This window comes from Pseudonaja textilis, chromosome 9 (genome assembly GCF_049901715.1).
Source record: "Pseudonaja textilis isolate UNSWEBS1 chromosome 9, rPseTex1.2, whole genome shotgun sequence".
In the NCBI taxonomy this organism is placed as follows: domain Eukaryota; kingdom Metazoa; phylum Chordata; class Lepidosauria; order Squamata; family Elapidae; genus Pseudonaja; species Pseudonaja textilis.
Window position 1 is genome coordinate 22,065,857 of NC_141998.1, and position 27,662 is coordinate 22,093,518.

Sequence of the window (27,662 nt, forward strand, 5' to 3'; positions counted from 1 at the left end):
ATCAGCAAGCCCCGAGCCGGAGACGCCCATAGATCAGAACGCAAAGTCCCCCCCCCCTACTTTTTTCCCTCCGTCGCGAGCGCTTTCGGGATTGGTAGTTTTTTGTTTTTGGGGGGGCGGAGAAAGAGCTTCGCCGGTCGGGGACGGAGAGCCGGCGGGAGGAGCGTGGACTTCAACACCCACAAGGCCGTGCGGCCGCCCTAGCCGGAGAGGACTGGCGAAGCGTCTTGCAAATATGGCTTGGAGGGGCTGTTTGAGGTTGGGGGCTCGTCTGCGGGGCTCTGCCTGGGGGCGCAGAGGGGTTGCCTCCTGCATCGACCGTAAGGCTCCGGGGGGGGGGGATGGGGGGGTGAAGGGGGGGCGGGGGCAAAAAGGACACTTAAACCTTCGTTGCCTTTCCCAAAATAAAATAAAATAAAAAACTATTGCAAAAATGGCTTGCCTAGCTCTGCAGGCGGAAATCCAACAGGTTCGTGCTTTCAGGGGGCTAGGAGCGCCCCGCTGCAGCCTTTTCCCTAACACGAAGCCCCCCCCTCCCCAACCTTGGTTGAATTGGACTACAGTGCCCATCATCCGTTGACTGCCCTAATGGCCTTGGTTACCTACCCCTCCAACGTTGGAAGGCGTCAGGTTGGGGAAGGGTCGTTGGGCTGGGAGGAAGGCCGTCTTGGCGGAATGTGCCCGGCTTGCGGGGGGTACCGAGGCTTGACAGCTGTTAGCCCAGGGACGGAGGGCCACCGCCTGCTTCGAACCTATGGACCAAGTTAGCCAGGAGAGGGTAGTCGGAAAGGCTGCTTCAACCTGTTGAACTTCGGGCCAAAGTGGGAGGGTTAACTCCTGATGTCCTCGTAGCAGGAGGGAACCTCCAGATCTGGTCCCCCCGAAGCAGGGGAAGGTTGGGGTGGAAGGTTTAAAGGGGCAACTTGCACACAAGATTGCCTGCCTTTTAAAAAGGGAGACAAGTGAGAAAGAAGGTCAGAGTAACTCCTTGGTGGAGGGAGGGATGGAAGAAGGAAAGAAGGAAGTAAGGAAGGAATAGAGCAGGAGGAAGGGAGCAGGAGGAAGGGAAGGAGGGAGGAATGCAGCCTGAGGGAGGGAGGAAAGGAGGGAGGAAGGAATAGAGCAGGAGGAAGGGAAAGAGGGAGGAATACAGCATGAGGAAGGGAGGGAGGGAGGAAAGAAGGAGGGAGGGAGGGAGGAATGCAGCACGAGGAGGTAAGGAAGGAATAGTGCATGAGGGAGGGAGGGAGAGAGGGAAGGAAGGAAGGAATAGAACATGAGAAAGGGAGGGGTGGAGGGGTGGAGGAAGGAAAGAAGGAAGGAAGGAATAGAACATGAGGGAGGGAGGGAGAGAGGGAAGGAAGGAAGGAAGGAATAGTACATGAGGGAGGGAGGGAGAGAGGGAAGGAGGGAAGGAAAGAAGGAATAGAAAAGGAGGGAGGGAGGGAGGAAGTGAAAGAACAAAGAATTTGGAATTCTCTATGGAGATTCTCAATCATCCAAGTCATGATTGCCTCAAAAAGTGTTTCGTTTTCTAAAACACCTTTGGCATTTTGCTTCTCATCCAAGAAGTTCCCTCAATTCCTAAGAGGTGGGGTTTCTCTTCTCCCTCACTCCCTTTTTTTTCCTTCCTGCTTTCCGCCTTTGTCAACTGATTCTCTCCTGGCCTCCCCAGCTGCTGTGGGCCTGACGGAGGAGCAGCAGGAATTTCAAAAGGTGGCTTTTGACTTTGCTGCCAAGGAGATGGCCCCACGCATGGCTGAGTGGGATGAAAAGGTGAGAAACCTGCTCGCTTCCTCCTTAGGAAGTCACGCTGACCACTGTACAATTCCAGTCTCCTGCCTTCCCTGCCAAGGTTAAAAAGTGAACCAACCAGCAATTCTTTTCTTGAGCCAGTTTGTTCCTTGAAAAAGGAACACTTTGGGGTGTGTTTGAATATTAGTACATTTTGCTTTGTGTGAAAACCGTCCTCGGGTAGCTCTCTGGGATTAACAGATAGATTTTAAATAAATACTGGAGAATTGCTGCCGGCCCAGGAGAGCCCTGAGTCTACCTGGTCTACACTATAGAAAAGATGTTGAGAGTTTAGAAAAAGTGCAGAGAAGAGCAACCAAGTTTATTAGGGGACTAGAAGCTAAAACATACCATGAACGGTTGCAGGAACTAGGCCTAGTTAGTCTAGAGAAGAGAAGGTCCAGGGGAGACAGGATAGCAGTCTTCCAATATTTGAGGGGCTGCCACAGAGAGGAGGGGCGGGGGGTCAAGCTATTTTCCAAAGCACCCGAAGGCCAGACAAGGAATAATGGATGGAAACTGAACAAGGAGAGATTCAACCTGGAAATAAGGAGAAAATTTCTGACAGGGAGAACAATCAGCCAATGGAACAGAAGTCTCCTTCGGAAGTTGTGGGAGCTTCATCACTGGAGGCTTTCAAGAAGAGACTGGACTGCCATTTGTCAGAAATGGTGTAGGGTCTCCTGCTTGGGCAGGGCATTCGACTAGATGACCTACCAGGTCTCCTCCAACTCTTTTAATCTAATCTAACCGTCTCCTTTGGGTCTGCTGACACTACCGATGGCTTGCCTGAAGCGAATGGGATTCATAAGTGAAGGAAAAATGTCCTACAGGTTGTCGGGATACAAACAATTGTGTTACTTTCTTGGCAAAAAGATGCAAGCTGATTTCTGGTATCTTGGGGGAACGTTTCTGATGGGCCACCATATTCTATACTTTGGGATTTCTTAGTTGTCTCCTTTCCGAGCACAAAGCAGATAATTTTTTGTCAAGATCAAAGTTAACCAGATCACAACAGGTGTTGCAAACCTACTTAAACAAGGCTGGTGTAAGTAATAGTAAGCTCAGTCAATAAATGTTCTTACTCGTTGCAAGGCTAATGCAGTGTTTCTCAACCTTGGATGCTAAGATGGGTGGGCTTCAACTCCCAGAATTCCCTTGCTGACTGGGGGATTCTGGGAGTTGAAGTCTCCCCCAGTTTAAAGTGGCCAAAACCACCCCGAGGCTAATGCAGATCTGAAAGAAAGTAGAAAGGAAGAAATTGTTTTACGCTGCAAACATTGCTCTTATTTACATCTCTGCCATACCAGGGAGCCTTTTGTTTTTTTATAGTCTTTCCTTTCTCCCTGGGATGAAAATTGTCAGGGAAACTGTTCCAATAACAATTCACCATTTCACTTCAAATGTTTATTCCATGATGCTTTTGAGCAGCACGCACGAGGTTGCAAAAATGAGGGGGTATAAAGCTCTTGCAATTGACCTGATCCCATTTCCCTCTCGTCTTTGTTACTGGCAGGAAATATTCCCAGTGGAAACTCTCCGGAAAGCAGCTCGGCTGGGATTTGGGGGCATCTACGTGAAGCCAGAGGTGGGGGGCTCTGGGCTCTCTCGGCTTGACACCTCGGTCATCTTCGAGGCTCTCTCGACCGGCTGCGTCAGCACTACGGCTTACATCAGCATCCACAAGTGAGTTTCCTGCTGTGACTTCACCCTTGGGGCCTTCTGGGTGGGCCCAGCACCCCAGGGATTGCCCAGTTGGAGGTATGGGGGTGTGTGTGTCTGCATTTATAATCTGTTTTTATTTTTTTATTGAACTTTTAGCCTGCCTTTATGACATTGTAAGTTATTCAAGGCAATGAATTTATCTAATACGCCTTTCTTATCCTATTTTTTTTTTCATTACAACAACCCTGTAGGTTGGACTGAGAGAGAGGGATTGGCCCAAAGTTACCCAGTCTCCTTTCATGCCTAAGGCGGGACTAGAACTCACCGTTCCCTGGTGATAGGCCCAAAGGCACCCAGCTGTCTTTCATGCCTAAGGTGGGACTAGAACTCATAGGCTCCTTGTGATTGGTCCAGAAATACCCAATCAGTTCTCCTTAGGTAAAACTAGGACTCACCGTCTCCTGATGATTGGCCCAAAATCACCCAGCTGGCTTTCATGCCTAAGGCAGGACTAGAACTCACCGTCTCCTGATGATTGGCCCAAAATCACCCAGCTGTCTTTTATGTCTAAGGCAGGACTAGAACTCACCGTCTCCTGGTTATTGGTTCAAAGTCACCCAGCTGTCTTTCATGCCTAAGGCAGGACTAGAACTCACCGTCTCCTGGTTATTGGTTCAAAGTCACCCAGCTGTCTTTCATGCCTAAGGCAGGACTAGAACTCACTGTCTCCTGATGATTGGCCCAAAATCACCCAGCTGTCTTTTATGTCTAAGGCAGGACTAGAACTCACCGTCTCCTGGTTATTGGTTCAAAGTCACCCAGCTGTCTTTTATGTCTAAGGCAGGACTAGAACTCACCGTCTCCTGGTTATTGGTTCAAAGTCACCCAGCTGTCTTTCATGCCTAAGGCAGGACTAGAACTCACCGTCTCCTGGTTATTGGTTCAAAGTCACCCAGCTGTCTTTCATGCCTAAGGCAGGACTAGAACTCACCGTCTCCTGGTTATTGGTTCAAAGTCACCCAGCTGTCTTTCATGCCTAAGGCAGGACTAGAACTCACTGTCTCCTGATGATTGGCCCAAAATCACCCAGCTGTCTTTTATGTCTAAGGCAGGACTAGAACTCACCGTCTCCTGGTTATTGGTTCAAAGTCACCCAGCTGTCTTTTATGTCTAAGGCAGGACTAGAACTCACCATCTCCTGGTTATTGGTTCAAAGTCACCCAGCTGTCTTTCATGCCTAAGGCAGGACTAGAACTCACCGTCTCCTGGTTATTGGTTCAAAGTCACCCAGCTGTCTTTCATGCCTAAGGCAGGACTAGAACTCACTGTCTCCTGATGATTGGCCCAAAATCACCCAGCTGTCTTTTATGTCTAAGGCAGGACTAGAACTCACCGTCTCCTGGTTATTGGTTCAAAGTCACCCAGCTGGCTTTTATGCCTAAGGCAGGACTAGAACTCACCGTCTCCTGGTTATTGGTTCAAAGTCACCCAGATGTCTTTCATGCCTAAGGCAGGACTAGAACTCACCGTCTCCTGATGATTGGCCCCAAATCACCCAGCTGTCTTTCATGCCTAAGTCAGGACTAGAACTCACCATTTCAAGGTTTCTAACCTGATGCCTTAAAACCACTACGCCAAACTGGGCCTGTTATTGACGTCTCCATAACCCACGGTTTGGTTTCCCTCCCTCCGCTGCAGCATGTGCGCTTGGATGATCGACACCTTTGGGAACGAAGACCAGAGGCTGAAATTCTGCCCTTCCCTTTGCAGCATGGAAAAATTCGCCTCTTACTGCTTGACGGAGCCGGGTGAGACCAGCGTATCCCTTCCGGGTGCTTGGAAAACCAGGGCGGCCCATGTTAGCTGTGCTATGGATCCACACCAGGATTTTTAGGGTTCAGTCGTAAAGATCTGGGTTTCGAATCTAAAGGTGATCCTTCCACCTTCAGACGGAGGAGGGTGGGACTGAGGATAATTGAGGGAAGCTTTGAATTGGTGGGAGAGAAAGGGGGGACCAGGGCAGGAGTTGCTTAATGAAAATATTCTGGACTAGCTCGATACCTGTCCTTCACGACGAAACTATATGGTCGGGCTTAGTTTTGGGGGAGGAAAATAAGGTTGGGGGGAAATTTCTGCCTCTGCCTACCAGCATCCATCGGTATTCATCTGGCTAGCATCCTGCCAGTGTGTGAGAGAGTTGAGGGTTGTTTGGAAACTGAAAGAGTATTTGCTGTGTGAGCAAGAAGGAGACAGCAAGGAGCCTGGGCGTGGCTTAGCTCAACTGTTCTGTACTAAAGCTGCTTGGTGCTGTGAAACTAAAAGTGAAACTGACACTCCTCTGCTTGTGTTTTGCATTTGGAACAGATTTCTTTTCAGGTGGGGAGATGGAGTAGAACTCCTTAGCATCAGAGCATGTTAATAGTGATAATATAGGAAATACTAAATGCTCTGATGGTCATTTTGAAAAATCCTTTCTTAGTGGAGCACCTAGAAGCCAAGAGGAACATAGGTGCCAAATTTCAAGTTTGTAGGCTTTATGGTTCTGGAGATTTTGGGATGATGCATGAGGGGTATTTCACTTTTCTATAGATATATATATAGTTTATTATCACTTTCTCACTAGGAAGCGGAAGCGATGCGGCTTCATTGTTAACTTCAGCCAAGAAACGTGGCGATGTGTATATCCTCAACGGCTCCAAGGTACCCTTTTCTGCCATGCCCCTGGTGGAGACTGACTCTGAGGGAGAGGAGGAACAGCCGACAGGGAGTGGAAGTATGGCTGTCCGGGGGTTGTGGAGGAGGCTGGGGAATGGGCAGAGGCCGGCTGGGCAGTCAGAGGAGGACCCAGGCCCATCCCCTCTCCATCCTAGGGCACGCAGGGAGGAGAGGATAAGGGAGAGACGTGGTCTCCTCGGGAGGAGAGGGCCTTGATCCTCTTCATGGGATGCAGGTGTGACAACTGAATAACAGTTTGGACTTGCGTACTGGCGAACACTGGAAACAAAGCGTGTTTTATTTTGGTCTGAAGTTACCTTCAACAGACCCTGCCTTGTTATCTCCTTGAATTTGGTAAATACTTCTCTTGTTCTGTTGTGGAGATTTCGTCATTGTAGTTTGTTTGGTTTTTAATTTCACCTCTATCTGCTCATTAAGTTCGGACTGTATTGCTTTCTTTTGAAGACTATTTTTGAGCACGTTTTGTCCCCAACTGAGTATTATTGAACAGTGGGGCCAAGTTGGAGGCATTAAAGGACATTTATTTACGTTTTGGATTTTGTCATGTTTGTGTTACACTCTCTGGGTCATCACACTTTTCCAAAGAACCAACGTGAAGAATTCTGAAAGTCTCTTTTCCAGTGAACCCCTATATTAAAAGGCATCGTTTTTTTGTGAACTGCAGCTTGTGCCTCTTAATACAGGTAGTCCTTGACTTACAACAGTTTGTTCAGTTCGACAGTTCGAAATTACAACGGCACTGAAAAAAAGAGACTTACAGTTATGACCCTTTTTCACAGTTACAATCATTGCAGCAGCAACCCCATGGTCACGCAATCAGGTGCTTGCTAAGTGACTCGTATTTATGATGGTTGCAGTGTCCCTGGGGTCACGTGGTCCCCTTTAGCGACATGCTGACCAGCCAAGTCAATGGGGAAGCCGGATTCACTTAACGACCATGTTACTAACTAAACTATGGCCAAACGAGGTCGTAAAACGAGGTAAAATTCACCGAACAACTGTCCCGCTTAGCCACGTAAATGTTGGGCTCAATTGTGGCCGTAAGACGAGGACTAGCTGGAAAAGGGTTAGGTGGAACAGGGGCTACCGGATCCTTTCTGATGTTTCTCCATTAGAGAAACCAACAGAGCAAGCCACTTTCAACAACTCCTCCTCTGATGCAGGAATTGGGCCTGGCTAGTCTAGGGAAGAGAAGGACCAGGGGAGACAGGAGAGCAGTCTTCCAATATCTAAGGGGCTGCCCCAGAGAGGAGGAGGAAGGGGTCAAGCTATTTTCCAAGGCACCCAAAAGCCAGAGAAGGAACAATGGATGGAAGCTGAACAAGGAGAGATACAGCATAGAAATAAGGAGGAATTTTCTGACAGGGAGAACAATCAGCCAATGGAACAAAAGTTGCCTTTGGAAGTTGTGGGAGCTTCATCCCTGGAGGCTTTCAAGAAGAGACTGGACTGCCATCTGTCTGAAATGGTGTAGGGTGTCCTGCTTGGGTGGCCGGGGGGCGGGGTTGGACTAGAAGACCTCTAAGGTCCTTTCCAATTCTATTTTATTAAGAGCAACCAGGATGATTAAGGGACTGGAGGCTAAAACACACCGAACAAGGAGAGATTCACTGACATGGGACTCATGTCAGGGAAGCACCTGTGGTGGCCAAGTACTAAGGCAGGACTTCGCTGAGACCTTCCTTCCTTCCTTCCTTCCTTCCTTCCTTCCTTCCTTCCTTCCTTCCTTCCTTCCTTCCTTCCTTCCTTCCTTTTCTTTTTCATCCCTCTTCTTCTTTCTTCCCCTCTTTTGTTATTTTCCCTTCCTTGCTCTCTTTCCTTCTTTTCCTTTGTCTTTCCTCTTTCCCTTTCTCCTTTCCTGTCCCTTCTTGCATGCTCAAATGCAGAAGGGGAAACATTTCTCCTTTTGCTTGGTTTTTAGTTTTAGTTTTGATAGCCCACTGCCAGCGAAAACGGAGCCCGGGAGGATGCGCCTCCCCCTCAAGCTCCATTTTCACTAGCAGTCTGGTGCCACCGCAGACACCCCTAGATTAGGTGACCTACAAGGTACCTTCCAACCAGAGGTGGTATTCAGCCGGTTCTGACCGGTTCTAGAGAACCGGTAGCGGGAATTTTGAGTAGTTCAGAGAACCGGCAAATCCTGCCTCTGACTGGCCCCGCCAATCCCATCTATTCTCTGCCTCCCATTGAGTCCCAGCTGATTGACGGGGTCTTCTTTGGTTGCCCTGCACAGGAGAACAGATCTGGAAAGCAGGTTAGTGGGATGGGGAGCAAGCAGTGGTATTCAGAAGATTTGGACCAGTTCTAGAGAACCGGTAGCGGAAATTTTGAGTAGTTTGGAGAACCGGCAAATACTACCTCTGACTGGAGATTTTACAGTATCCTTCCCACCAAGCCACGCCCACAGAACCGGTAGTTTAAAAAAATTGAATCCCACCACTGCTTCCAACTCTGTTAATCTCTTAACTTCTGTTTCTCTTCTCCCAGGCTTTCATCAGCGGTGGTGGCGACGCTGACCTCTACGTGGTGATGTGCCGCACAGGCGGGGAAGGCCCGAAGGGCATCTCCTGCCTGGTGCTGGAGAAAGGAACTCCGGGCTTGAGTTTTGGCAAAAAAGAGAAGAAAGTAAGGAAGCAGTGCATTGTGTCCTGTGCGTCCCAGGTTGTGTGGGGGAGGGGCCACCTGGAGCACCAAAGAGGCTGCCTCTTTTCCCGCAGGTAGGTTGGAATTCGCAACCAACCCGGGCGGTCATCTTCGAAGACTGCGCCGTTCCGGTAGCCAACCGGCTGGGAGAGGAAGGCCACGGGTTCAACATCGCCATGCAGGGCCTCAACGGCGGGAGAATTAATATTGGTAAGGAAAATAGGATCGCCAACGTCCGATGACAGATATGGCACAAGAAAAAAGGAGGAATATATGGGGTACTGACGGGAGGTGTCAACTAAAAAAATACTTCCTTGGTCTTTTTAGTTGCCAGCAGAAATAGAGTGTGTGGGGGGGAAACAGTGCATTCCTTAAATGTTTCAGATAATCGCTATGACAGCCAAAGCTGTTGGCGCGCAAGATTATTACTGGAGAGCATAATTGATGACTCTTGGCTATGGATCTCTCTCATTGGAGAATATACATCCGGGGGGTGGGGGGAAGGCCAGGATCAAGGGGCAAATGAAGGATGTGTCAGAGTCGGCTGCAACCAGGAAACGCCGACATGTCAACTCCTAATAAATCAATCTTTTTTACTACGAGAAATGCAGCTAGAGACTTACGATTTGAACGGGGATGCATGTTGGAGCCTTGACAGGTGGGCTTCAAAAAATTTAGCAACCAGTTCTCTGCCCGGTTGCTGGGTGGGCGTGGCCATGGTGGGCGTGGCCTAGTCAGCCTCCTGCACCGAGGGGGTGTGTTTTTGCCCTCCCCGGGTTCCGGAGGCTTTCCTCGAGCCTCCAGGAAGGGAAAATGGCCTCCCCGGGCTCAGGAGGCTCTGCGGAAGTCAGAAATGGACCCGTTTCAAGCCGCCTGGAGCCTCCATGGGGGCCTTGTAGTTACCTGGGATCCAAAATGGGCCACATGGGGACTCCTGGGAGGGGAGGTGTAGGCAGGGCCAGCCAGGGCTGGGATTTGCCGGTCACTGACTGGCCATAAAATTAAGCTACATGTTCAGTACCGGTTCGCCCAAATTGGGGTGAACTGGTATCAGCTGATCCCTGGGTACCGTCCAGAGTCGGATGGAATCTGGGGTTAAGAGGCTGTGTTTGGTTTCTTCTCCAGCATCCTGTTCCTTGGGGGCTGCCTATGCTTCAGTTCTTCTGGCTCGAGAGCATCTTAATGTCCGCAAACAGTTCGGCGAGATCTTGGCCACCAATCAGGTGCGTTTCGGTGGGATCCTTAAACTTCTGCCTGGGGGATTCTGGGAGTTGAAGTCCACGAGTTTTAAAGTTGCCGAACCTGGACACCTTTAATCTGCGCATCCGCTGCATTTTTCAGCAAAGCTTTTGAAAATCCTGAGATACCCTAAGCAATCCATCTGGAAATGCACCCATTTCTCCAAAAAAGAAAGTTATCTCCAAGTTTTATTTCTGCAAAATGGTTGTTTTTTTTATTTAGTATTCCAACCATGGCAGACACTTTCTGATAGCACCCCTTAGCTGTCTCCAAACTGATTTTTTCTATCCATCAATCTTCAAAAATCAGGGAGGCCGGGCCTAGAATGTGGTTAGTACTGGCCACGGGCTGGAATTCACCGCTCCTGGCTTAGCAATAGAACTTATATACCACTTTGCAGTGCTTTACAGCCCTCTCTAAGCGGTTTACAGAATCAGCCTGTTGCCCCCAACAATCTGGGTCCTTTTTTGACCCACCTCAGAAGCATGGAAGGCTGAGTCAACCTTGAGGCATTCAGGATCGAACTCCTGGCAATTGGCAGAATTAGCCTGCAATACTGCATTCTAACCACTGGGCAACATGGAAGGGAAGGGAAGGGAAGGGAAGGGAAGGGAAGGGAAGGGAAGGAAGGAAGGAAGGAAGGAAGGAAGGAAGGAAGGAAGGAAGGAAGGAAGGAAGGAAGGAAGGAAGATGGGAATGAAAAGGAAGGAAGGAAGGAAGGAAGGAAGGAAGGAAGGAAGGAAGGAAGGAAGGAAGGAAGGAAGGAAGGAATAGCACTTAGACTTATATACTGCTTTACAGGGCTTTACAGCCCTCTCGAAGCGGTTTTACAGAGTCAACCTCTTGCCCCCAACAATCTGGATCCTCACTTTACCCATCTCGGAAGGATGGAAGGCTGAGTCAACCTTGAGCCTGGTGAGATTTGAATTGTCAAATTGCAGGCTGCTGGGAGTCAGCAGAAGTAGCCTGCTGTCAAGTCATAAAATATTTCTATGGCTGTTTTAGGGTTGCCAACAGGAGGGTGGAAAGGGGTTTGGAAGAGCAGTGCGGCAACTTGGAAATCGAAACTACATTCCATACATAGTTTTTCAGAGATAGTAACTAAGTGACTGAAGTTTCCACTGTGCAAAAGTCTAACTGGAGAATATGATTGATGACTCTTGGCTATGGATGTGTCCCATTGGAGAATATACATCTAGGGGGTGGGGGTGGGAGGAAGCAGGGTCAAGGGTGACAATGACTTGTGTGTCTCAGAGTCGACTACACCCAGGAAGTGCCGGCATGTTAAACTCCCAATAAATCCTTTTGACGTTTTGGAAGTTTGATTCAAGACTCATCATTTAATTGGCGGGTAACTGCCGGAAACCTGACACCTGCAGTACTGCACTTTGACCACTGCGCCACCGAGGCTCCCAAGAGAATGGGCAAGCCCAGCCAGCTCAACAAACTATAATTTAATCACAATTTAATGGGACGACTTGAGGGTTTAACTGCTTCCTTTTTCTCCTTGTCAGTATCTCCAGTTCCAGCTGGCTCAGATGGCAACCCGGTTAGTGGCAGCCCGTCTGATGGTGCGCAACGCCGCCCAAGCTCTGCAGGAACAGCGGAATGATGCTGTGGCTCTGTGCTCCATGGCCAAGCTATTTGCCACAGATGAGTGCTTTGCGGTAAGTGAGGGCAGACTAGCACTAGCAATAGATTTATATACCGCTTCACAGTGCTGTACAGTCCTCTCTAAGCGGTTTACAGAGTCAGCCTCTTGCCCCCAACAATCTGGGTTCTCATTTGACCCACCTCGGAAGGATGGAAGGCTGAGTCAACCTTGAGTCGGTCAGGATCAAACTCCTGGCAATTGGCAGAATTAGCCTGCAATACTGCATCCTAACCACTGAGAAGGGAGGGAAGGAGGAAGGAAGGAAGATGGGAATGAAAAGAAGGGAAGGAAGGAAAATAGCAATAGCACTTAGACTTATATGCCATTTTACCAACCTCGGAAGGATGGAAGGCTGAGCCAAAAACCAGGATTGAACTGCTGCTGTGGGCAGCATTAATCTGCAATACTGCATTCTAACCACTGGGAAGGGAAGAAGGAAGGAAGGAAGGAAGGAAGGAAGGAAGGAAGGAAGGAAGGAAGGAAGGAAGGAAGATAGCAATAGCACTTAGACTTTTATACTGCTTTACAGTGCTTTTCAGCCCTCTCTAAGCATTTTTACAGAGTCAGCCTCTTGCCCCCATTAATTTGGGTCCTCGTTTTACCCACCTCAGAAGGATGGAAGGCTGAGTCAACCTTGAGCCTGGGGAGATTCGAATTGCCAAATTGCAAGCAGCTGGCAGTCAGCAGAAGTACTGCACGCTGACCACCGCGCCACCAAGGCTCTTAGAAAATTTCTCATTATCCTTGAAATAAAACCTTTAAATTGGATTTTAAGATTCTCCATCAACAAGGATGAGCATTCTGAAGTTTTTTTTTCTGTTGTGTTCCCTTCCAAAAGAGGCCAGGGTATCCATTTAAGAAGAAATGCAGTGCACCTCCCCAAAAATCGCTTTCACCATTATTGATTTTGTTAATTAATATTTAATTTGCTGTTAATGTTAATTGCAAGATTAATTAATTAATGGAATAGCTTGCCGGCTGGGCATGGTGGACGCTCCATCACTGGAGGTTTTGAAAAATAGACAAGACAACCCTTTAACCAGGATTGGTGCAGGGGGTTAGACTAGAAGACCTTTGAGGTCCTTTCCAACCTTATGGAATTCTTTGTTATCCAACAAAGTCCTTCATTCGGCCGCTAGAGGGCAGTCTTGCCATTTCATTGAGAAATGCGCACACTCAAGGATTTGAAAGCTGTGGATGCCCGGACATTGTAAACTACAACTCCCAGAATTCCTGAAAATTGTCCATCCAGAATTGGATTTGGGAGCATCTGGACAGCCATCGGACCCCGATTTCTGGAGGCGGGAGGGAGCCTGGAAGAAGTTCTGCATATTGTTATGCATATGTTGTTAGTTGCGATTCATGTCTGACCCATTGCGACCCCATGGAGAATGTTTCTCCAGGCCTTGCTGTCCTCTACCATCCTCTGGAGTCCATTTAAACTCACGCCGACTGCTTCAGGGACTCCATCCAGCCCTCTCATTCTCTGCCATCCCTTTCTTCTTCTTCTGCCTTCCATTGTTCCTAGCATTAGGTTCTTCTCCAGGGAGTTCTTCCTTCTCATGAGGTGGCCAAAGTCTTTTGAGTTTCACCTTCAGGATCTGGCCTTCTAAAGAGCAGTCAGGGTTGATCTCCTCTAGGACTGACCGGTTGGATCATCTTGCAGTCCAAGGGACTTGCAGGAATCTTCTCCTCCAGCACCAGAGTCCAGAGAACCTCCATTCTTTGGCGCTCAGCCTTCCTTATGGTCCAACTTTCACAGCCTTACATTGCAACTGGGAAAACCACAGCCTTGACTAGACGCACTTTTGTTGGCAGGGTGAGGTCTCTGCTTTTGAGTATGCTGTCTAGATTTGCCTTAGCTTTCCCCCCCAGGAGCAAGCCTCTTTTAATTTCTTAGAAATTAAACATATACACAATTATATGTATAAAAGTTACACGTATATACAATTAAAACAACAACATCAAACTGTTGAGCTGCGTGCATTGCAGTTTCAGAAATTAATTATAGGCAGGTCTGGACTTGCAAACATTCTCTTAGTGAGCAAAGTTGCAACAGCACTGAAAAACGGTGATTAATGACCGGTCCTTACGCTTACTGTTGCAACATCTTAACTGTTACATGAACAAAATTAGGACACTTGTCACTCATGATGTTTTCAATGTCTAGGGCTCACATGATCACCAGGTGAGACCTTCCAAGCTGTCTCTGATGTCTCAGATGAATGGGGGGGAGCCAGATTCACTTAATGACCACAGTGATTTGCCTAACGACCATGGGCAAAAAAGGGGTCATAAAATTGGGTGCGACATGCTTTGCCACCACCCTGCTTAGCAAGTAGAAATTCTACCGATGTGATTGTTGAGTTTCCTGTAGTTTTGATATTAAGATTTAAGAGCTGACCAGCAGCAATAATAACTGCCAGATGCTGTAAGTCTGATGCGATGTTAAGCTGATGAAATGAAGGTGATTCAGCATAGCATGGGTATTTCCCTTTAAGACCGGGGATGGGTTATATCACTTTAAGAGGTGTTTATATAAGAGGCAGCCATTAGAGGTGTGTTCTCTCTCCTTGTGGTCCAGTATTCATTGCAGAGTTCTCCATCTGTAGCGTTAAGAAAAAACCTTACTTGTAAAGCTATTTTGCCTACCAAGTTTATGTTTCTGTATATAACTGTTGTAGAGAAACTACTGTTAAATGTATAAGTCTCTGCATGCTGGGTTTTACTCCCAGGTTGCCTCATAATAGCAATCATGCTGCAAATGGTCTGACACAGTATATTCGCACAGCTTCATTATCGGACAGTCCCGGCGTGCTTTTTCCCCTCCTAAGTTTCTGGACCCTGGTGTGCTCTTCTTGAAAAAGCCAGTTTTTTTTTTCTCTCATTCCTGAGTTTTCACTGGGTTTCTCCTCTTCTTCGTAGATCTGCAATCAAGCCCTGCAGATGCACGGCGGTTATGGCTACCTGAAGGATTACGCTGTGCAACAGTTTGTGCGAGACATCAGGGTGCACCAGATTTTGGAAGGTAGGTTGCCGGGCAGTTCCTAGGAGCTTGGACCCTGCTGTTCACACACAGAGACAGGTGCCGTGGTTGGATTCACACAACCTGGGCTACTGTTGGCCGCTCTCGGCGTCTCCTGGATGCACACCAGTTAAATACAAACTGAGTCATATATTGGACCGATGGTTCAGGGGCTGCGCTCCGTTCTCGATCAGGTCCTTGGCACAGTGGTTGTTTTGTCTGGCTTGAGAAAATGTGCTTTAAAACTGCTGCTTCTAGTTAGAGAGAGAGAGAAAAGGGGGGGGAGAGAGGCAGAGAGAGAGAGGGAGAGAGAAAGAGAGTGGGAGACAGAGAAAGAGAGGAAGAGAGAAAGAGGGGGAGAGAGAGGGGAGAGAGGGAGAGAGGGAAGGAGAACGAAAAACAAAGAGGGAGAGAAAAGGGGTGAGAGAGAGAGGCAGAGAGAAACAGGAGAGGGGGAGAGAAAAAGAGGTAGAGAAAGGGAGGGAGGGGGAGGAAGAGAGAAGGAGAGAAAGAAAGAGAGGGAGAAATAAAGAGACACAGAGAGAGGGGGCAGACTGGGTGAGAGGCAGAGAGAGATGGGGAGAGAAAGAGGGAGAGAGGGAGGGAGAGAGAGAGGAGGGAGAGAAAGAAAGATAAAGAGAGGGAGAGAGAGACACATACAGAGAGAGAGGGAGGGAGAGACAGAGAGAGAGGGAAAGAGAAAGAGTGACAGAAAGAGAGCGAGAGACAGAGAGAGAAAGAGACAGACGCACAGAGAGAAAGAAAGCCAGGCCAATAGACCATCACCCAGAATAAAACAAAAAGTTAAGTAAAAAATAGTAAATTTCTAAGTGTAGTAATAATGTTCCTCCATTATGTGAGAGTTTGTGAACATCAGAGAAAATATAATTGCATTTGGGAATTTACTGCATTTAAAGATTTACTGTTTCTGTACTTAGGAATTTCCAGTTTCTCTACGTAGATCAAGCGAGGGACAGTTTAGAAGAAATTGTGAACATTTAATGCAATTTATATATTTAAATTGGATTATGGGCAGTCATTTCAGCAACCTGTTAAATTTACAACGGAGCCCCTCCAAAAGGGTCTTATGACTCGGTTTTGAAGTTCCAACATTGCTCCCTCCTCCTCCGTGATCACATGACCACATTTTGGACCCTGGGCAACTGTCACAGCCATTTGCAGCATCTCGAAATCCCATGATCCCGATTTATTACATTTTTGCTAAAACAACGGATTTTCTTCATCACCATTGCAAAAAAATAATTGTAAAAGCAGGGTCCGGTCATGTGACTCGCTTTACAACACATGTCCATAATTGCCAGGCTCAATTATGGTCATAAGTCGAGGACCACCTGTTGAGAGCTGGCCTGGGCACGGCTCCGGTGGCCTAGAGGTGGAGCTTTCGCCTCATAATCAGGAGGTTGTGTGAGTTCGATCCTAGCTAGAGGCTGATATTTGGGATAGACTCTCCTGCTCGAGCAGGGGGTTGGACTAGATGATTTCCAAGGTCCCTTCCAACACTGTATGTTCTATGATTATTCTAAGCATTGAGGCGCCATTTCTTAGGATGTAAAATTGGGGTTCCCTGCCATTTGGTACCTCATGTTGTGGTTCACTGGCAGACAGCAGTGGAATTTGACTGGAATTTGACAGTGGGGAAGGACGGGGACCAGTTGGGGAGTCTGGAAAGGACTCGGACGAGGGTCCTGCATTCGATGCAGGGATGGGGCCAGGACCATCTGGGAGTTATGTGCTGCCTCCTGAGCCTCGGAGTCTGGCAACAGCGAGGCAGAGGAACAAGGAAAGCTTGTTCCCAGTATCTGTGTGCGCAGATTTGCGAGAGCAGCTGAGACAAAAGGGGCAACTCGGGAGTAAGGCTTGGAGGTGATTGCCCCTCCCATAAGGTATAAAGGATAGGCAAAGGTGAAGAAACCTTTGCAGGAAGCAACGTTCGTTCTGTTCGGATTAATCCTTGAAGCTCTGTAGACTTTGTACTTCGGTTGTTGTTTTTTATAGTTCATTTGGCACTTTTGTTGTTGGCCGCAATTCAAAGGAGAGAAAGGTGGATGCTTATCTCGAGGGACTGTTTGGTACCCATTACTGGCTGGGAATGAACATAATTCCCAGCGTTGAAATAAAACAAGAGTTGTTTTAACTAAGTGTGTGCTTAATTACTCGGAAGCCTTGGTCAGGACACCTCTTTTGCACCCGGGCCGTTCTGCAGTTTGTTAACTAACACACACATTTCTTGTTTCCCTCTTTGTGCGCTGCAGGGACCAATGAAATCATGAAAATGATCATAGCCAGGACTCTGTTACAAGCCTGAGTGTCCGGAGATGGCCATCGGCCTCAGTGTGCTACAAGGTGCTTTGGGGACATACGTGCCAGGCAAGAGGAAAAGCGATGCATTTTTCTCTTTGGCCTAAATTCCAGATTTTGCAACCGGCACAGACTGGTAGAGCTGGAAAGTCAGGACAAAGGCAGTCTGGTCTCAATAGATCCTTTTGTCCACAATAGTGCCAACGCTGAACATCTGCTCCCCACTACTGGTTGAAATTCCTCCATGTGGGAGTTCTCGGCATCAGCATGGGTTCCCGCATCCCAGCAGCGTCTCCTCCTGGGAAGAATCAGATCCATTCTGGATTTAGCTTTAGCTGGGAAACCTACTCATTTTCTTCTTAATGCATACTTCTCTCCAGAAAAAGGGAGAATTGTTTCCCAAAGGAGACAGAAACCTCTCTCTCTCTTTATTCCCCCTATCCCCCAGTCTTTAACACGGAAAGGAAGTCTTGCCATGCTCTCGGTAAGTCGATTTTTAGCACGGAGATGGTAGGAACCTGATTAAAACAAAAACAAAAATCTTTTGCCATCGTGTTAGTTGGCCACAGAAAAGCCAACCATGGACTTGTTCGTTTGTTTGCATCCGAAGCATCACAATTGAAATAAGACGTACTTGTATGCCACACACAGTTGAAAATATAAAATCACAGGATTAAAATCTGCACAAGCTACAACGAATTGCGCCCAGAGTGAAGTGCAAACTGCAGATTATTTCCTTCTGAATGTTGGAATCAATAAACGCCTCGTGATTTCTTGTCTTTCTCATCTGCTCGTTTTCGGTTTGTGTGGCGAGATGATTTTATTCCACATTCTTGAGGCTTGTAAGAGAGAGCTGGCTTTTGAATTCCTTCCTTCCTTCCTTCCTTCCTTCCTTCCTTCCTTCCTATTTAAATATAATTATTAACGGCTTTAATGAAAATGGGAAGCCATTCCTTTTTTGTAATTTCCCTTCTTTTCCGTTTTCTTTGGCATCTTCAAGAGCACGATTCCCACTTGCAGCTCCAACACGTGTCTGGGAGGGACACGCTTCTTGGCTGTGTTCACACGTTCAGCTTCTCATGGGTTCGACCCCCCCTTGGTTTTTTCTTTGTGGGGTTGTGTGTGAATGGGGGCGATTATAATGGGGTTTGTTGTGTTTTAGCCAGACAGAGCTCAACGGGGGGCAAGGATTTGATAGGATTAGATCTATGATAACCATGAGGGAGATATGATATAATCTGTATCCCTTATAATTGTCGCTCCTGTAATGAAAATGGGAAGCCATTTATTTTGTAATTCCCCCCCACCCCTTCTTTTGCATTTTCTTTCACGTCTTCAAGAGCAGGATTCGTAGCCGCAGCTCCAACACGTGTCAGGGCAGGACACGCTTCTTGGCTGCGTTCACACGTTAAGCTTGCCAAGGGTTCGCCTCCCTTGTTTTTTTTTTTCTTGGGGAGGGAGGGGGTTCTTTGTGTATGAATCGGGGGGTTACAATGGGGTTTTAAGTGTTTTCAGCCACCCCGAGCCGACCCCTCTGAGGAGACCGTCAGCTGCCCGCAAAAGGCTGGCTGACCATCTACACAGCGAGCTCCACCCGGGCCACAGGTGAGGCGCCGTGGGCGGGGCGAAAGAGCGACGTGAGCCCCCTCCAATGGGCGCGAGGGGCCGGGTGCGGTCTCGCGCGCCGGAGCGCCCGCCTCCCCCCCCGCCGCCGTCCAATGGCGTCTCGGCGCCTGGGCCGCCCTCCTCCAATGGGAGGCGCCTCCTCCCGTTAACGGGGCGCCCGTGCGTGGCAGCCGGAGCGGCGGGACGGGGCTGGACGGGTCCGGGTCTCGCCGGAGGTCGTCGGCCATGTGGAGCTGCGCGGGGCGCCGCCGTCGCCGGCTGCTGGCGGGCCTCTTCGTGCTGCTGCTGGCCGCCGTCGCCATCCGCAGGTGAGGCAGACGGAGAGACAAGAGGGCGTGGCTCCAATGCCCCGCCCCCAGGCCGCGCTCTGGCCACGCCCCCTCGGAGGGACCCCCTACCTCCTCTCCCCAGGTTACTACCGAGCCCATCCTAGGGGTTCCCCTACCCATCATCCTTCCTTCCCTCCCTGCGGCTGCCTTTCCCCTTCTTCTAAGGCTGGTGTTCTCCCCCCACCATCCCAAATGGATGCTGCGATTGCCGCCCCCAGCCGACCACCAGGCCCATCATCCACAGCCCGTCTGGCCACGGGCTGGAAGATCACAAGGTGGGGAGGCCACCTGCCCACTCCCCATCCTATCCCACCCCGTCTCCCTTAGGAGACCCCCTCTCTCCATTTGCAAAAATGGGACCCCTCCCCATTTCCAACATCTTTTGCTGGCTGCGTATTTTGCAGGAACACAACATTGCACACAGACACACAGACACACACAAAGGCACACAATTATGCTTTAAAAGGCAGTCTTCTCTCCCCCCCCCCACCCCCCAAAAAAGTTTGTTTATTTTTCCTTCTTTGCAAGCCTCTTTCAAACTTGCCTTTGCACCCTGCAACATCTGAAGGTGCCCATTGCAAACTTGGCCCGGACTTTGGGATGCCAGATACCAGGGGGTGCATGTCAGAAAGAGAGGACCCGCTCCTAACCATCCTGAGTCATCTCATCTGGTTATTTTGGGTGGACACACACATGCACACACACACACACCTCCCAACCTTGCACCTGCTGTTTTAGAGAAAGAGCCACAGATCCGTTGGGAAAGCCTACAATCTCCCTTTGCTTTAGTGCCTTAATGGCAGGTGACGTGTTGTTGGTTTCCTGTTGCAAAGGAGATGCATTTCTTAGCACAAATAAGCAATGGTTGCATCGAATGAGAAATTGGACAAGTTAGTGCACTGTCTTCCCCTTTAAGAGGTCATAATAGTAATAGTAATAACAGCAACAACAATAAAAATAATAATAGAAGATACCTAGGATGCTGGCAGCAACCAATATCAACCAATAGGGCCAGTCATATTTGTGATAAATTTTTAAATATTCAGTTGACTGAGTTTCATGTTTAATAGATAAAATTAATAATAATATCACCATCATCATCATACATTTTAAGAAGATACTTGGTTGATACCTAGGATGCTGACAGCAAACCTTATCAACCATTAGGACTAGTCAATGATATTTGTGATACATTTTTAAATGTTCAGTTGATTGAGTTTCATGTTTAATGAATACAAGTATAATAATATAGTAATAGTAATAATAATAGATTTGGATCCTGTCTTTATTAATTAGATATTTATCCTTCCTGTATGCCTGTATAAGTAACGCAAGGTAGAAAACATTCTTAATACTCCTCCTTCCTCCTATTTTTCCCACACAACAACCCTGTGAGGAAGGTTAGGCTGAGAGAGAGTGATTGGCCCAAAGTCCCCCAGCCAGCTTTCATGCCTGAGGCAAAACTAGAACTCACACCCTCCTGGTTTCTAAGCTAGCATCATCACCAAAACTGCCTTTCATTTTTATACATAACTCAAGGCAGCAAACCTAGCATGAGCTTGTCACCTATTGTTCCCACAACAACAATGTGAGGTAAGTCGGACTGGTTGAACAATGCCTGGCTAAGGTTGCTATGTACATTTCCCCCATTTCTTCATATCCTTTTATTGGATGGGCAGCACTGCCCGACTCATCAGCTGCTTACTTAGATAAATCTGGTGTTGTTTTATAAGTAATTTCATGCAATTTGCCGAGAATGTAGAAAATAAATCTCGTATTGTTTGCAAATGAAAGAAAGCTTCAATCTTCTGGGAATTAACCCCATGGTAGTTTTCTGCTGGTAAAGGAAAGACGTTGGTGAATCTAAGCACATGTTCTTCTCTGATGTTTGTCCTGTAGCAACATTCATACCAGTCTCATCTTACCATAACTGCATAAATACACAAGGCACACCAGGTAATTTTACACCGTCTTGTTGATTTCAGATGCCACTTCTGCTGCAACGTATAATATTGCCAGATTCTCTGTAACAGCACTCCTAAATTCATCAGAGAATGGCTTCTCACTTAGACCTGGGGCTCAATAGTATAAACTAGATTTCCATGTGTAACTGGTTTATGGTATTAGGGCTCTCTGAAACTTACTACAAATAGTTTTCTGCTTGCTAACTTTTTACGCTCCTTCTTTCTCACTTGTTTAAATCTTTTGTCCCATGTATTCAATTTGTGCATCTTTTATACCTTCTAGATTTTTTATAACTCATTTAAATTCACAGCTCCTTTATATGGGCTTCCTTTCAAGGGCCGTATCTTGCCCCCTTAAGGCGATCTATGGCTCTAATAAAAATTGATTTGCTTTGACGAAGGCAAAAGTGATTTAAGCCTATTCCTTTGCTTGCAAGTTGTCAAAAGATTAATTTTAAAGCTGCCTCTGTGATGATTTTTCAAGCTCTATAAGATCTAATATAATTTTTTCGTGGAGCTGAAAGCAGATGTATATATTTTAAATTGTGTTTTAATTACTTCCTTCTCTGTGGCCAAATAGAGGGAGACAGAAACAGGTCATCCGTCATGAAGTGCAAGTCAAGAGCCATCTTCCTTGTAGAGTCACTCTTAATTTGGTGTCAAATTAGTTTCACCCCTAGTGAACTTTTTTCATGTTGAGACTTCCATGTTGGAATGTATGTTTCCTGTGAGTTTTCTATTAAAAAAAAGTACAAGAAACACAGAAGAGTTTGGTCTGTTGTGACCACAAACAATTTATTCGCATGAAAAGAATGTCTATTTTCCAGCCTCAATTTTTGACAGACACACGCAAATATATTCCCATCAAAGGTCCAGTAGTTCATCAGATCCGTTAGTTGCGGGAAATGCATTCTTTTGGGAGGATTCAGAAACTATAAAACTTTATGAAGATTCTCAGTCCTCCAGGTCATGGTTGTCCTAAACGTGCTTTTTCAAGAGGTGAATGGACTTTCTGGTTTTTCTTTGAAGAGTTTTCACTTCTCATCCAAGAAGCTTCTTCAGCTCTGACTGGCCATTCCCCACCATCCAGTCAGAGCTAAAGAAGCTTCTTGGATGAGAAGCGAAACCTGTTCAAAAGAAAAAAAAAAAAACCCAGAAAGTTCAGTAGTCTCCAGAAAAAGGGACATTCAAATCATAGTTGTATCAAAAGTGGTTTTTATTTTTGAAAAGTCAGTCCAACTGATTCAGGTGATGGCCGGCCCTTCCATCTCCTACACCATCCAACGCAACTGATGAAGCTCCCAAGATAGGAGGCAAAATGTTTTCTTCCTCGTCAAAAAAACCAAAAGCCGGTCTACATGCTTTTTCAAAAATAAAAACCACTTTTGATACAAAACTGTATATTCTTTATAACTTCATATTTACCAATAATAGATAGCTGCAAAAAATAGATTCAAACCACAGAAAACCAGCCACCATTCTCTTAATATTTTTGGATCACAACTACACTCATCCCTTGCTGTTAATCCGCTGGCTAGGACTGATGGGAGTTGGAATCCTCACAGATCAGTGGAATGCAGTTGGCCATCTGCTTCCCTGTTATGACCCAAATCGGTGCAGTTTTTTCCCCTCCTAGTTCCTTTCTCTTCCAGTGATACCTGCGTGCATGTCTCTGGATGTGAATCAGGATGGCTTAAGTCTTGCAAGTGTGAGAAAGCACTTTTAAAATTATTTCTACACTCCTGAGGTCACCTTCCGGCCTATTTGTGTTTCTGCTTGCTGGGTGTATCCTCTTCTTAGGATAAATGTCCTTCTAAAGCCATGGCCCTACTTAGCTTCCTTCCTCTGTTAAAGCTGGATAACAATTAAAGCTTTAGGTCATTGGAGCAAAGGGTTGTTCGAAGGTATATTGAGTTAAGCTGAATTAAAAAATTAAGGTCATGTTTGGCCCTTGGAAATAGTGACTTCTGGAAAAAAGATTATAGGTAGTTCTTGATTACAGTTGAGCCCCAAATTTCCGTTGCCAAGTGAGACATTTGTTAAGTGAGTTTTGCCCCATTGTACGACTTCTGTTGCAGCTGCAGTTGTTAAAATTAGTAATACGATTGTTAAGCGAATCTGGTTTAACCCCACGGACTTCACTTGTTGGAAGGTCCCTAGATCACACGACCTAGAGATGCTGCAACCGTCATAAAGGTGAGTCAGTTGTCAAGCACCCAAGCATAAAGCACATGACTGTGGGGATGCTGCCACGGTCATAAGCCTGAAAAATAGCCATAAGTCATTTTTTTTTTCCAGTGCCATTGTAATTTCAAACTGTCAGTAAGTGAACTCTGTATAGTGTTTAGGATTTGATTTGGAAGAGGCCCTTTCAGAGTTGCAGATTGAACGCTATCCTGCAATGGGTTAAAGCAGACAAATATTTTTCCCCAGAATGGAAGTTCAGACAAATGTACGCACCATGTCCATTCTGTTTAGTTTGGCTACGTTTTATGTACACAACTGGGCAATATTCATTAATGTGTAAAAAAAAAAATCACCCCAAAACTAAACCCTCGTGAACATTGTCAATTTATGGTATATTTTAAGGATGTGGGGTGTGTGTGTTTGTGTGTAGGTAGGTAGGTAGGTAGGTAGGTAGATGGATGGATGGATGGATGGATGGATGGATAGATAGATATACTGTAGATATAGATATATAGAATGGAATGGTTTGGAATAGAATAGAATAGAATAGAACAGAACAGAATAGAATAGATATAAATATTGGAATGTAGAATAGAAAAAAAAATAGAATAGAATAGTAGAATAGAATAGAATTTCTTTTATTGGCCAAGTGTGATTGGACACACAAGGAATTTGTCTTGGTGCAAATGCTCTCAGTGTACATAAAAGAAAACATACATTTGTCAAGAGTCAAGAATCATCAGGTCCAACACTTAATAATAGTCGTAGGGTACAATAAACAATCAAGTCAAACTAGGAAACAGTCACGATAAATCGTAAGGATGCAAGCGACAAAGTTATAGTCATACAGTCACAAGTGGGAGGGGATGGGTGATAAGGAGTGATGAGAAGATTAACAGTAACAGTAGTGCAGACTTAGTAAACAGTTTGACAGTGTTGAGGGAATTGTTTGTTTAGCAGAGTGATGGCTTTCGGGAAAAAACTGTTCTTGTGTCTAGCTGTTCTGGTGTGCAGTGTGCAGATATCTTTCCTTCCTTTCTTCCTTCCTTTCTCTCTCCCTTCCTCCCTCCCCCCCCCCTCCCTCTCCCTCTCTCTCTCTCTCTCTCTCGTTCTTTCTTTCATAGCTTGCTTAGTGAGCTGGGTTACTACTTCTGAGAAAGAATGCCGGCGGGAAAATAGACATCCCCGTTAGATTAAGCCGAGCAAATGATGCAAATCGAGTTTGGAGGAAGATCAAAGATGACTTGGAGGGATTGGTGGGGAGGCGATGTGTACAAATTGACATTTCGGGGCCAAGGATGGGAGCGCGCATGTAGGTGTGTGTCATTTCATTTCGGAAAAGCTGAAATTGGGAGCACTGGAATATGCCTAGGGGAGGCACTTGTGTATCTGTGTCTACCCTGCTGAATCCGTTAGTCCCCAGGGGAGAATTTCTCTGGCAGCTCTTCAGATAAAAGACGCCACAGGGCAGTGCCCCATCAAGCTGGCTATGATTTAAAGATTTTAAGTAAGCGGGCCGCAAATGAGAAATCCATTCCTTGCCTATCATAAATAATAATGGGCAACGGAAGACATATTGCTGATGCTGTAAATCAGCTCCGTGTTGGGGCTAACAAAAGCCCAGGTGACCTTGGTGCTTACAGGTGAAAGAAATGAATGATGTACCTCTTAAGTTCTCTGATAGACCTCTGTCAGTCATCCCATCTCTTGCATCTAACCTGTCAGGACACCTCCATTTTCAAAGCTGGATCTCCTCACCGCGTTTATTTCTGCGTCAGGGTAGAGCATTTTTAATGATTTTTTGCAGTGCCTGGGAATCATACAGACCTTGAAAGATAGGAAACCATGTACAGATATTGTTCACTGTTGGGTTGGCCTGCTGGCCCAGAATTAGCCTGGAGCAGGTAAGCCTCAAATCCAAGAACACTGTCTTTCACAATGGATTAAAGGTAAAGGTTCCCCTGGCACATAGTTGTTTCCGGCTCTAGGGGGCGCTGCTCACCTCCATCACAAAGCCGAAGAGCCAGCGCTGTCCAAAGACGTCTCCGTGGTCATGTGGCCGGCATGACTAAACCCCGAAAGCACACAGAACGCTCTTATCTCCCCACCAAAGGTGGTTCCTATTTTTCTACTTGCATTTTTACATGCTTTCAAACTGCTAGGTTGACAGAAGCTGGGGCAAGGAACGGGAGCTCACTCCGTTACGCAGCGCTAGGGGTTCGAACTGCCGAACTTTCTTGATTGACAAGCTCAGCGTCCTAGCCACTGAGCCACCACAATGGACTAAATGTTGAATAAAAAGACAAGGTTCTCATGAGTGGAAATTGTTCCAGTTCCCTTCTGACAGAATAGCAAAGTTGGAGGTCTTCTAATCCAACTCCCTGCTTGAGAAGGAGACCCTATATACCATATTTCAAAGAAGTGCAATCTCTTAAAAACTTCCACCGTTGGAGCATTCACAACTTCTGGAGGCAAGCAGTTCTGCTGATTAATTGTTCTAACCATCAGGAAATTTTTCCTTAATTCTAGGAGTTCCTGATTCTCCTTTTGGTTCCCTCCGGTGGCTAATGTTGACATGGAATTTGAGGCTGCCCTCTAGATATAGCTTGAAATCCACAGATGTATTAAAAAATGACAGATGAATAAAAGATGAAAAGAAAAAGATAATCTCAGCCGAAAAGCATCTCAGCTGACAGTAATAAATTAAATATCATCTGCTTGTAGTTAGCGTCAAAGATTGTAGAAAAATTGTAGCTTGTAATTATACCGAAGGGGTTCTTCCCTTTAAAAAAATGTTGTAGTCTTTATAGTTTGTATACTATAGTTTCTAGTTCATCCATGCAGGTTTTAGGCATACCACATTTTATTCAGGATTCCCTTTCTAGGTATTATTACCACTGCCTGCATATTCTTGCTATAAGCCATCAGTACGATGTGATATGGAAATTCTCTCTGTGGAGTTAACCATTGCAACTTTTATGTCTAATTTTGTTGGTACTCTATTCTTATTCAGAACATTAATGTCCTTAAATTTGCCTATCAGTCCTTCCTTTTTTTTCTAAAGCTTCTATTGGCAGGAGTCATGCTTCCTCATCTTAAATCATGATTTATCTACTCCCCCGCCTAAGATTCCTGGTAAAAATTGTCTTCTTCATGCATCCTTCTTGGTCCTTTGTAGTAGAGCAGCGTTTCCCATCCTGGACAACTTTCAGATGTGGGAAACTTCAACTCCCAGAATTCCCCAGCCAGCAAAGCCATTGCTGAGAAACTGTGGAGCTGGAAGTCCTCACATCTGGACATTTCCCTAGTTTCTGTAGATCTTAGCTTGTTTAGCTTCAGGTCTCAAGATTTGGGAAGTCCAAGAAAGCAACAGGTGAGATTCCTCTTTTTTTTAAAAAAAAAAGAAGTCACCTTGTTTTTCGCTTCTTTCTCATGAGCAATTTTGCCCATCGTTTAACCCTTGATGGCTGTTTCTCTAATAGAGGAGGAACAAGACATTAATGGCAGAAATATTTATCTAGGAACAGGACACTCACTGTTCGACTTCTGTTTAACAGTTCTGTTGAGTATTGTATTCAACACCTTGGGGATAAGATGGCTCCAAATCCCTGCTAAAACTTGTTTCCATCACCCCGGTACGTAGACAAGCTAGCATTCTCAGTTCCTGGAGTTTCTGCATGGCTGCTGCAGTGATTTCAGATAGTAAATTGATGTTGCGGTTAGCCGGCAGCAGATGCGGACGGCTGAGGAGAGCGAGGACTCAGATGAGGGGCCAGGACCGTTAGGTCTTCCTTCAGAGATTGTGGGGGCTGGCAACAGCGATGAGGAGGTTCCCGAGGAGCCTGTACCAAGTGCGCATGTACGCAGGATTGCTCGCAGGAAAGAGCAGCTACAACAGCACAGGCAACTCGGGAGTAAGACTGAAAGGTAGTGGCCCCTCCTTCAAGAAGATAAAAGCCAGCTGTGAAGCGAATGTTCTTTGCAGAAAGCAAAGATGTTTTGAAACTCAGCCTCGTGGACATTTCAGTTGATATTTGAAGACTCTTGAGTTGTAAATTATTTCTTATCTGTTGGTTTTCCAAAACTTGGCAAGGCTCTTTCTTGTCGGAGCTAATTAGTTGGAAGCAGCCTTTTATCTGTGAAGAAACAGGATTCATAGATGAAACATTAAAAGGTTGTGCCTTTGTCTTATGTTTGCTCTCTTGGAAACAGGTTTGGGTCCGAACAGTTGAACCCAAGCGTCTTGAAGAGCACAAAAACCCACAAGGAGAATAGACAGCCTGGAAGATACTTTGGATTAGGTCCATTTTTATTCAGTTATTGTAAATAGGCAGGTATCAGAGATCGTATTATTTTTCTTCTGGTTCACTGGTTTTACGTCGTGAAACATTGGAAGGGTAAAAAAAGCAACGTCTTTTGTTGGTTAAGGAAACAGAGCATGGCATAATTCCGGATTCTCTCTACCTCTTTATATCTGCTTC

General features: G+C 46.4%; 2 protein-coding genes across 3 annotated transcripts in view; both read left to right on the forward strand.

Annotated features, from left to right (window-relative positions):
• Positions 1-102: 102 nt before the first annotated feature.
• Positions 103-17,854, forward strand: ACAD8 (acyl-CoA dehydrogenase family member 8). Of its 2 annotated transcripts, none has more exons than XM_026708964.2 (11): positions 103-320; positions 1,676-1,776; positions 3,311-3,480; positions 5,158-5,267; positions 6,083-6,159; positions 8,683-8,820; positions 8,913-9,048; positions 9,964-10,061; positions 11,592-11,744; positions 14,657-14,759; positions 17,030-17,854. In XM_026708964.2, the coding sequence occupies exons 1-11, from the start codon at positions 236-238 to the stop codon at positions 17,080-17,082; spliced, it is 1,224 nt and encodes a 407-aa protein (XP_026564749.2). In that variant the 5' UTR covers positions 103-235; the 3' UTR covers positions 17,083-17,854. The 2 variants fall into 2 exon arrangements, with proteins under 2 accessions (XP_026564749.2, XP_087795242.1); XM_087939116.1 differs by having other exon boundaries at positions 165-320; positions 5,230-5,267.
• Positions 17,855-18,824: 970 nt separating this feature from the next.
• The window catches only part of GLB1L2 (galactosidase beta 1 like 2), a 42,368-nt gene continuing 33,530 nt past the window's right edge, over positions 18,825-27,662 (forward strand). Inside the window, exon 1 of the mRNA XM_087939120.1 lies at positions 18,825-19,009. Coding sequence (XP_087795246.1) covers positions 18,927-19,009 — 83 coding nt within the window. The 5' untranslated portion in view covers positions 18,825-18,926. The remainder of the gene's footprint in view (positions 19,010-27,662) is intronic.